General features: G+C 39.7%; 1 protein-coding gene across 9 annotated transcripts; it reads right to left on the reverse strand.

Annotated features, from left to right (window-relative positions):
- Positions 1 to 512: 512 nt before the first annotated feature.
- On the reverse strand, positions 513 to 7,427 carry LOC127297167 (uncharacterized). 9 transcript variants are annotated; one of them, XR_011744095.1, is made up of 9 exons: positions 6,971 to 7,427; positions 6,719 to 6,837; positions 6,319 to 6,376; positions 5,373 to 5,497; positions 5,106 to 5,184; positions 4,948 to 5,027; positions 3,670 to 3,743; positions 3,017 to 3,281; positions 513 to 1,288 (listed from the first exon to the last, which is right to left on the reverse strand). XR_011744095.1 is itself a non-coding variant. In XM_071819508.1 (8 exons), the coding sequence occupies exons 4-7, from the start codon at positions 5,430 to 5,432 to the stop codon at positions 3,716 to 3,718; spliced, it is 234 nt and encodes a 77-aa protein (XP_071675609.1). In that variant the 5' UTR covers positions 5,433 to 5,497; positions 6,319 to 6,376; positions 6,719 to 6,837; positions 6,971 to 7,427; the 3' UTR covers positions 513 to 3,281; positions 3,670 to 3,715. The 9 variants fall into 9 exon arrangements, 4 of the variants coding, with proteins under 4 accessions (XP_071675609.1, XP_071675608.1, XP_071675605.1 ...); XR_011744094.1 differs by having other exon boundaries at positions 513 to 1,524; XM_071819508.1 differs by having other exon boundaries at positions 513 to 3,281; positions 4,960 to 5,027; positions 5,106 to 5,197; positions 5,387 to 5,497.
- Between the last annotated feature and the right edge of the window lie 4,315 nt (positions 7,428 to 11,742).

Genomic DNA, 11,742 nt, shown 5'->3' on the forward strand with positions numbered 1-11,742 from the left:
CCGTGGCTCTCGCATATGTTTATATTTTGTATAATAACACTATTAAAAAATAAGTGTGGACCTTGGCCTTTTGTAGAAACAACAAAGAAAAATTCTTAAACAGGGGTGATAACACATGGTGTGTCATATAAGATATAAATAGCCGAGTCAAGTGGCCTATAAGCAACCCTACTGGTGCTTAAGGAGTGCACAACGATTTTTAGGGAGATGATCTTGATTCTAAGTTTAGCAATAGCTCATCCTCATTCTCAATCGGCTCAAGACAACAACTCCGAGCCACAGGGTCAATGAGGAAATAGAAGAAGATGTAGGTCAAAGATGTTCAATCTTTTTTTCTAAATCCTGCTCGCTGCACAAAAAAATATTGAAAATAGAAGTGTTCAATACAAACAACCAAAGGAAATATATAAATCCAACAACAACATAACTGAGCAAAACCAGGGCGGTCTTAGGCCACAGGCCTTCCACTTTGGAACAAACTTGCCAAAAAATGTAAATAGTAGGAAAACAAGTGAAACTCAGCAAAATTTCCACATAACTCTAGAGCAGGCACTGTTAGAGCTATAATCGATCTAGAGGTATAATAGATACAATAAAAGATAAATAGTACTCCGTAGGATAGTATAGCAGGCACAAACGCACCACAAATCAATGGAACAATAACATTTCAGGATACATACTGAATATCGCAGTTGGTCCTAAATAACTAAATAAAGTTAACCTAAACCATCAATCTAAGAAAGCCTTTAATACTTGTAGCATGATTTCAAAGCTTTTCAAATGATGGTGTTTCCTTCAGCCTTCATGATACAGAAGATAAAAAAAATCCTGAACGTTTGAGACGATCATTTCCATCTCACGCAAGACCTGGCCTCCTTCAGCCTCCCATCCCTGTCTGGACTGCCATTGGGTAGTTCCTCGTTGATAGTTCCTCCACATAGCTAGCAAAACTGCATCTCTACGTGCACGAGTTTCAGCTACAACAGGACTTGTGATACCTGAATACTGCATGCAGCTTGCCACCAGATAATTACCCCTTGACACTGTACCAGATCCGGTAAGGCGACATCCAAATTGATATTAATTAACCCACAGACAGTTTAGGCCGCCTTCGGAAAGGAATTGGAACTCAGCTGGTACTGCAATTCACCATGTGTGTAGCTTCCAAATAGACCGTATAGTAGAAACTGCAATTGATCCTTCATTTCTGGGGATAATCTTATGATCAAGGACATCATCGGCAGTTGTTCTCAGATGTAGTGGTGGTATATCCCAAAGAAATCTCGTGCTGCATTTCAAAAGAGTTCAGTCTACCCACACTGAAGCAGTTACGCTGATGTCATAAATTCTTTGTTGTTTCTTTCAAGCTAACAATATTTTTTCCAAAGATCTTGCAGGCTACAGTATTTAGCATCTTGTTCACTGGTTCTCAATTTGCTGGTTCTCTACTGGGTAGTGCTGTGTCCGAGTTCGAAAGGCTTGGATCACTGGATTATGTTGTTTCCTTGACTGGTATTCTTCATGCTGATTAAACCATGAAAATATACACACCAATAGCATAGTTGATGATAACACAAATTTCCAGAAATTACAAACACGAAAATCTATAGGAGGCAGTGTTCAGTTACAGATAAAAAATGAACAGGTGCTTTCACATCCAAAAAAAAATAGCCAAATCATTAATGATTGAATGTTATCAAGAGAAAACCAAGTGCATCCGATGGAAATACATACATTCCTTGCAGAAAAGTGGATATAAAAGGATTTATGACATGTGAGAACTTGACTACATTAAAACACTGAGTAAATAACAAAGTACAAAGAACCTGAGTGTGTTGACTCGGTCACCTCATTGACACGAGAAAGTACAAAATCAAATGGTAGAAAGTTTGCTCATCGTATTGTCTTTCAGCTAACTGAAGTGAAATAGTACTAAAAAAACAAACAAAAAACAGGTACACCTATTTTATTCCAGCGGATATATGACTTCATTTCACATTATTCATGTAGCACATCAGACCTTTTAGTGAGGCAAGAGGTTTCATTCAAGGAACTTACTAAATCTGAACCACATACTCCAATTTTCGTAGACATATCTGTGGATATTCACACGTTGGTAAAGTCCATTTTTACAAACGATGGTGGCAAATCAGGGGTTACAATATTAAAAAAAAAAATGGCAGTTGGCCAAACTTAATAAGATGCAGATGTAAATTAGTTTCAGTTACAAAGAAGTACAAACCTAAATCAACCTACTACTCAAGCTACACAGCAGCAGTTCTAAGATTAAAGATACATACTGTACTTTTCAGAGATCAGCATGCATCTTTGTTAGAATCAGAAAATACATGTATATGCTGGACAATAGTGTTCCAGGGAAAATAGATAAATTCTTACTGAATTATGCTTATGCACGTAGCCATGAATCTCTATACAACCTTTATTGAAAATATAGAAGGGTCTATAAATTGACGAATAACACCATTATGAACCAACTCCAAAAACAGTAACAATATGATCTCTTCTGCTCAACGGAATGGAATATACTTTGCTAGCCTTTTTTTCCAGCTAAAGCAAAGTTACCAATGCAGCAATAACATGTATGTAGATAACTCAAAATGTACATACGTGGAAAAAAAGTAAAACAGAGTAAAGTTTATAGCCCCATTGCAATGACAAAATGTTTATGTAAAAGCAATTGGAATGCCGAGCGTGGTCACATAAGGTATGTAAAAATAGCTTTTCTATATATATTGATAGGAAGAAATCCATAATATACTTGGCGTAGTGAGTAAAAAAATACGTCCTTACAATGATTTGTGGTCCTTTATATCTCTGGCAAACCCCAACAATATATATGTTTTATTCATCGGGTGAAATATTTGCAAGGATGGAGATTTCTATGGTAACCCACTTACAACTACGAGAAATATATCCATCTAATTTTCTTCTAGGTGCACTGCAAGCCTTTCAAAGAATGTTAATTTACATGAATTCAAGGCTTTTGATCAGGTACCTTAACAGAGGCCATAGCAGGTTGAGACTGCTGCATGAAGAGCTTATACTCTATAGGGGCATCAGCCTATTGTACTTGAAGAACCAAACGAAGAAGTAGAAGATGAATGAACCAATCACCCTGGTAATTATGAGGACCCACTGGAATGCATTTTGAATGATGAACACGGGCACTCTTGAAGTTCATCCGGAATACTCCCACGACGACAAATGTTTTGGTTTGATCACAGGAGCTCGAACTGGATCAGCTAATTCTGAAAGTTGTCCTGGGAACAGAAAATTTAAGACACATCAATTAGTACAGAACAGCTGACAGTAGTATCTGAAATGCATAAATCGTACTGTGTGCTCATAAGTCATAACTTGAATGAGATGAGAAATGGGTATCCATTTCATCGAGTGTGGGTGTCCTACGCAACTACCGTTCATGTTCATGTTACATGGTCAATCAGGCTTTCCTTGGAAAAACCAAGGACCCATATCTCGTTATAGCTGACAACGGATCAATTCATTAAGGGCACACCCATGCAGGGAAGATTTCTCAATTAGGTCATTGAGTTTAGGGAAGGATGCCAGTTTGGAATACTTAGGTCCGTTCTTGATCTTCTATCAACCAAACGATCAAATAATCTCGAAACAAAATATGAAAGCAACCTGGTTTTAACTGTCGAAGACATAGTAGATGGGGCAGACGGAGTGCTCAGACCATTAACAATAGGCAGACCAAGCTGACAGAGAAGACAAGTAACCTGTAAGAAATAAGGAACCGAGTACATAAAGCACAAGCACACGTGTTGTTAAGGTTTCAGGTTTAATTTTCAGTCTTAGCTCGCCAATGTTTTCAAAATATAGTGAAAGAAAAAAATGTGTCGACTTGAGTATACAATGCAGACGGAGAGAAAGACAAAGTAGCATAATTAAATTGAAGTGAAAAACAATACATATTCAGACTGTAGTTCTGTAAGTAGGAATCAAAATCATTAGAAAGAAGAAATAGTGGAATATTATCCAGATCAATTTCAAAGAACCGAAGGTCAATTTCACCAGTACCATCAGACGCCACATAGCAGATTCGATACCTCTAGAAATACAAGAGGTTAACAGAAAGCAGACGAAAACATGTTTGCTAGGAACAAAAAGTAACAACAGATGATCACCTTATATAATTTTACCGGTGAATGGAACCTAAAGTAAGATGTGCAGTACTTCTTTCTTATTTAGTTGCATCATCTTTCATGGAATATCTAAAAACCTCCTAGTGATTTGAACAGCAAGCGATGAATCATCACTGTGAATGCTCAGTTTTCCGACACAATAAAGATCCAAAATCCATATTGAATCTCTAATCAATAGTTGTTTCTCGGCAATATTACCAGTGTATACTCCAACATGACTTCATTATATAAATTGAAAAAGAAAGGAAACACGGATAATTCTGATAAATAGATGGCTCTGTTTAGATAGAGAACCATGATAAGTAATAATACATACACCAACGTGACTTCACTATATAAATTAAGCAGCAGAACATGTACATATAATCATTTATCATATCTGATGGTGTTACATTTGCAGATCACATATCTGACACCATTGGTAAACGCAAGGAAGACGTATTCATGGATCTGCAGATGCTTTCAATATGTGTAAAGAGGCGTGAGTTTTTACCAATAGAAAGCAATCAAAGATTAAGATATTGTAGCTGCATAAGGAATGAGGAAAAAAAACAACAGATCAATTGTTTATGATAGGGAATTATCATTAACAAATTTCTAGAACTCTTTCCATAAAAAAATTCTCAAGTTAATTACTCCAAAGAAAATTAATTGGTGAACTCGGTGCTTCCTTTCATTGATAAATTCATGTCAGAAAGAGAAAATATAGAACAACTTTGTACAAAGAAATTAGACAAGTGTGAAAGAAAAAAGATACTCGGATAGCTACTTGATGTACTGCAGCACCTCCCGCACACGGTAAAGGAAGAAACGGCAAGAGCCAAACACGACAACAGCCTGCAAAACAAACGCAAGGCAAAATATTTATATTAAAAGGTAAACTTGGTAATCTGCAGATAGAAAAAATTGGCATACATTCTGTGCACATGTTGGTCGCTTTGATCTGGTTACCGTCCAAGCTTTGATTAGGTCCTGGAGTAAAGCACAAAGTAGCCTGCAAAGGAGAACTGATGAGATGATTATGTTAGACAAGTTTATAATACAACAGCAAAGTGAATTCACTTTGGTGAGAAAGACTATATGTGCTAGTGTTCGCATTCATAGTTTCATATACATTGTCAAGCAAACAAAATATCAAAAAATCATCTGACAAATGAGACATCTCGTGATACAAAGTGTTACATTGCCTAGATGACCTGTCTTCAGATTTTTACAGGATTTCTTGTCTGTCAGAAGCCCCATTAGGTGTCTGCCAAAAGCCCCTTTAGGTCGAAGGAGATAATCATTTGTAAATTCTTCTAGCAGACCTGGATAAGAACAAAACAACCAAATACATGAAGTTAAAACCAAGTACAAAAGGGTGGGTTTGGCCTCCTATAAACAAAGCTATGCAGCAAATATGATACAAAAAGAAATAATGAAAGAAGATGCAGGTGATATTGCTCTTGAGATGGAGTTGCATCTATGATCTGTGTGACACTTCTCTGACCACTCTTCTTCATTCTTTGCTAAAATGTAGCTTAACTACCAAACCAGTAGGTAGAAAGGTCTTCACTTCAGTACAACAATTTCTTGGAAAGCCTACCAAGCGGGCATGCACACAAATATAGAAAGTAACCTCATGTAGCTACCTGGAAGATAGCGGGGAAAACAAAAAGGGGCAAAACTGAAAAATACATGTAGAATTGCAACAGATTACAATATTAATTCTTTTCACATGTGAATTAGTGAAAAAATAATTAGTGACTGTACCAATGGTATTTACACACGTTTTTTGCGATCATGTGACCAGGGAATTACATATAAGAATTATGACCACACGTGAAACCATGTGTGACACATCAGAGGCACGATGCGGCAAAGCAAGGGAACACATTGCTTATACTGCATTTTTTTGCTGCATCCAATGGAAAAGAAAGAGTGTCTAAAAATCGAAAGTGAACAATTTATCCTAAATCATACTTTCATGCTTATTGTTAAAAAGAGTAGCTATATATCGAAAGTCAAAAAAGGGAAGAAAGACAAATCTTTACAGGATATACGCTTAGCATGTAAACATAAATGTCCCTTTCGAAAATTAAACAATTGCAGCTAAGAATAGCTAACATTGGCAAAAGAACATAAATACCTTGATACTTTCTGGCCCCAGTAATTTTGTTCTTTCAAAAATTACTGCTTGAGATAATCTGGCAAAATTCATGAATTAGCGAACTGTAAGAAATATGAACTGAACATCTAAGCAGTCAGCTAACTACAGTAAACAATAAACACAATAAGCTGTGAGAGATCCATTTATTTATAAGTAAAAGCATATTCAATGTGACAAATCAGGGCATATAGTTGGTTGTTGGATGAGCATCAGCGTGGCAATTTATAAGTAGAACATGATGAACAAATTAGCAGACAGACATACAACTGAACCTGCAGAATGGACAATAAAGGAAAGAGATGAGAGAAAATGGATGCAGCCGATAATGTTGTCATAACCTAGTCATGTCCACGGCCATGGTTCAAGGAAACTGGCATACCTCAAGCTAGTACCCTTGGTCGTCGGGCCAATGGGGAAGAAGCCATCTGAGAGGAGGCCGTAGCCGCCACGCTCGGTTCTGGGCCACCATCGGGAAACCGCTGCCGCCAATTATCCCATCTAGACAATTTATCGAACACCTAGTGAGCTCTCTGAGGAAGTGGTGACATCTCTTTGCAGCAGCAAAGCAGATGAGCATCCAAGGGGTGGGTGAGACGGGAGACAGAGGGAGAGAGAGGCCAGGAGAGTTTACTTGCGGGTCAGCCATAGGTGCTTCCTGTCGTCCTCCACCTGCCTTGCCTCCTCCTTGTCAGTACCTCCACCTGCAGCAACATGCTTGCGCCTTAAGCGATGCCCACGCCCAAATACGGCGCCCAGCTCGTGCTGGCGCGGCGCTCGCGTCCAAGGCGACCCGCCGCCATCAGAGAGAGATGAGGGAGAGGGAGGACGGGAGGAGAGAGGTGGGAGGAGGAGGTGCGGCGAGGAGGAGGAGGAGGAACGAGATGGAGGCGTCACAGCAATTCCTCTCGCGAGGAAGAGGAGGAACAGAGGGGCGTGGGCGTGAGCGTGGCTACGTGAGCGAGGGAACTGGGCGGCGGCCAAGACGGCGGCGCGCTGGGAGGAGAAGGAGAGGGGCGGCGAGCGGCGCCGTAGGAGGAGAAGGGGAGCGACTGCCCTTTTCCCTCAGCTCGCAGGCACGCGCGACGCAAGAGGCTGGGCCGAGCGGGCTTTCCCTGACCCGTGGATAAAATGCGGGTCTGCGGGAGGGCCTCGCTGCCCTGGACGAAATTGACCGCCGAGATCGCGCCACATCAGCTCGATCTGACGGCCCAAAATCCAAACGTCTGTGAGAGCCCCTATGGGGGGGCATCATATACACCTTTAGATGATCAGATGACGTTTTAGACTACCTAATATGCATCTTGACCTAACATTTTGTACTTAAATGATTATAGAGAATAATGAAAGATTAGATTATTATGATATCAAAATGATGATATTATTTCAAGTTGCCAGTGTGTAACTACTGTAGTCATATAAGCGTAAGCATCAAAGAAATAAATGGAGAGATAAATTATGCCCTCCTCAACGGATGACAACCAAAAACGTGGATAAGGAAAAAAAAAAGCATTGCTATGATAAAGTTTAGCTCAGGCAATTTCATGAAAATTCAACAATAATATTAGCAGCGTGCATAATAATCACATTAACCGTCTAGCATGAACTGGCCTTCCAAGTGGAAGGAATCATAATCCTCTTTTTCCTGATCTAGGATATCATCACACGAAGAGAGGCTCGTCTACTCCCCCACATGGAGTGACCACGAGGGCACGAGATGATGACAATGACGATTGAGACTTGTCGGGGAGGCGACACGAAGAATAGCTACAAAGAGAGTAGGAGCTTACTATTGTGTTGGTGGCACTCAGCCCTGTCTCCAAGATTTTGGGGCCCCGGTGCAATTTACAAAATCAGACCTTTTTTCCCAGAACTGAGCAAATAGTAAAGAGAAATCATGCGTTTTAGAATGTGCTATCCCGTACAATATTCAGTAATAAATATAGCACTAAAGTAATAAAAACGAATCTCAAGCTCTACCAAAATGCCTCTGTCGGTTTTTCAAATAATATCTTCAACCATATATTTATAATTAATCTTCAATCAATCAACATTAGCAACTGGAGTTTAATTTAGAATTTATTTGAGACTCATTAACTGCAAATCTATCTTGAGAAACCTTTCGAGTATGAGCTTTTGCATCTAATCACCGTCTTTTCTTCTTCTTTTCATCATCAGTTAGACACTTTATTCAACTCATAATTTACCCTGTTTTATAAATTAATAAATAGAAAAAATAAATTTGACATGACTACTTTACTAGGTAGGTCCACGAGTTGCATCCTTGCAGAAACCAGGCTTGCAGCGATGAGTGGTCTTACCTTGATTCGTTGTGATTTGAAATCTTGACGACTGAACCTCAGGGGGGGCGGGGGACAGGACCTTGTGTCTGATACTCTGATGAATCCGATTCAATGGACAACAGGCAGGCTCGAACGGCGAAGGGGCACGCCGGCAAGGACCAGCAGCGCCGGCGCGAGTGTGTATGACACACACCAGTCCGGGCGGAATAGAAAACGATCGTGGAGCGAAACAATCAGGAGATGAATCGATTTGGCAACTGATCGACACGAGCTTTTTTCTCAGGGAATTGATCGTGACCTGCTGGGCTTGGGCCGCACGAGCAAACAACCGAGGAAACTAGAACTAGGCTGCAGGAATTTCGGGGCCTCTAGAAATCGGGCCCCTGTTTTCGATCGATCAATTCGATCATGGCCATCGACGGGCCTGATGGCACTCACACATGTTATAAACTCTGTGCAGCGACATTGGTAGTACAAACATATTGGAGAACAAGATTGGTACGACACATGCTTTTTTTTACTGTTATACATTTAAAATTGATGTATTTGGGATTTTATCTATTACATGGTACAAAACAAAAGTCAATTGAAATCTCCATGCTATTTTGCTTGGATTGACATAAAAATTTAAAACAATAAAAGGTTGTTCATTTTACTTAATGTGGCGCCGTAGCAACGCACGGGCTTTGTCCTAGTTTCTATGAAAGAGTTTCAACTCCAGATTCACTACAGAATTTCAACACCACATTCATTTTTCTTCTACTCCCTCCGTTCCAAATTAAGGGACATCACATTTTAGTTTGATTCGCTTCTATTTACATATGTCAATTAATTTGGAATGGAGAAAGTACAAATAATTCACTGGAGTGTTGCGTGGCGTCGCCACCGTGCTCGCCACCCGATTCCATCGCCCGAGGCGACGTGGTGAGCATGAATAAGTTGATTTGACTTTGAAGGACTGACACCTGGCTCTTTTATTTAACTTAGAGCAATGCTAAATCACGAATTATTACATGAGATGAAATAAATCTGGAGGATCACAATCCCACACATGGGTCTCCTTTGAACTATAACCAAATTGAGGCTAATTCCTGCGCCAATTGAAGCATTCCTTCGACAATGATGGAAAGACACCTAGACACCTCAGTCATCTGACTGGCTTTTAAGAAACATTCAACTAAGATCGCCACATATGGATTCCAGACTTCAATCGTGCCGCTACAACATTAGATCAATTTGAGAGAGTCTGACTCGGATCAACACCCTGGAGCATCCAAATCTTAGGAATTGCAAGCCTCGTTGGGCTTAACGCCCCCGTTGTAGCCGCACTTAGCATATTTCATGTGGGCAATACATTCCCCATTTCGCCTCACCTTTATAGTTTCGAAGGACCGCTCTGGCTGCCCCTGTACCATCCACATGAAATGACGCATTCACCTTTATTTTATAAACTCCTTTTAATGATTTCTCCGAGGCTGCACGTACCTCCTTTGCATGATGTATGACTGCTCCAAAATTCGATGTCAAGGAATTAATAGAAAACGTTGCGCTAGATGGAGTAGAAACAGATTCACCCTCACCATTAGCCCATATCAACAACCCACTACAATTGTCTCCTGAAGTCCACTATGGAGATTTCCAATTCTTATCACATAGTATAAACTAGATGATTTCCCACGCGTTGCTGCGGGACATATGCATGCCAAATAGCGTAGGATTGTAAGGAAGAAAAGAGATGCGAACATAACATAAAGAAAAATTAGGCATCAACAAATACACTATAAATTAAATGGCATATGTATAATCTGAAAAATGTGCACGCTTAGTAGAGTCAGTCGTGTGAAATACGATCGATATGTATGCTCTCAGGTAAACTCAAAGTAAATCCGGTATTAGTTAGTAGAAGAAACCATACTATATTTTTCCTCCCTTGTGATGAAGTAAAGAAGAAAAAGGAACATTGTAAGTACAATTGCCCAAATTGTTGAAACTTTTTTGGTCGCTCTCGGTATGTTTTTTATGGTGAATAAATGTTATAACTTCAGACTACATATGATTGTTTTCTTTGTGAATTGTTACATAAGATTGTTGATCACGTGAGATTGCAATACATAAGTGCATACATTTCAAGTCCATCTTAGAACTGTAGATCAATAGACTAACCGACTACGCAAGCCTTTATAGCTCACCAATATAATACCCCTCTCAATCGGTTTCTTGTAGCCGAATAGATGAAGTCATGTATCTGCAGCAAGCCAACTTAGTACATTATTGATCTAAAAATTAGCATGAGAAATAATATATCAAATAATTGCAAGCCTACTCATTTTAGAATATGCTAACATGAGAAGTCTGTGGAGCAAACCAAGGCTATAGTGTTTGTTGCTTACCTAGAATCAGAAACCTGGGCTATAGAAGTTAAATGAAATAGTATGGATGGAAAAAATATTAATTAGACAGCGTTGAAAGAAAAGCATGGAAGGTTGAACTTGAGGTTCAGAATTGTTACTATACCGAGGGGACAGTGCTCTGAACACTTCTTCAGAAAACAAAATACGGGAGCCAAGTCCTTACACTTAAGCTGAAGTGCATGAAACACACCATGTCTGGAAGCAAAGTGAAAAAAAGAACCATGAAGGTAAGTAAATATCAGCAAAAGTTTCTTACCTAACCCGTATGTACCAAAAATCGAGTGAATCCTTACTTAGAGTTAGGATGATCTGATCTCAGGAAAAGACAGCGGCATGTTGAGTTGGATGGAACCTCGTGGAATAAAAAAATTAAGGAGAAGCGTAGAAGAAGGCAGGACACTTTAGAAGGAAGGGATGAGATGCAATTCACCCGGGCAAAGGAAAGCATTGGACACCAAGATGAGGCACACAGGAGATCGATCCCGGTCTTTATGTAAAAGCCAAAAGGATTTACATATCGCGAAAATCGTGGACTGGTGGACTCCCGTTCTTAAGTTTTGGGTGTATAGTCATTTAGGTGTACTTATGGTGGAGAAGTGGAACGGATCATCCGGATCATTTAGGTGCACTTAAGCTGAAACGGATTGACATGGTGGGGAAGTGATGTGGCATACACCTAATCACAAAATGAC

The sequence above is a fragment of the Lolium perenne genome, chromosome 4, assembly GCF_019359855.2.
Source record: "Lolium perenne isolate Kyuss_39 chromosome 4, Kyuss_2.0, whole genome shotgun sequence".
NCBI lineage: Eukaryota > Viridiplantae > Streptophyta > Magnoliopsida > Poales > Poaceae > Lolium > Lolium perenne.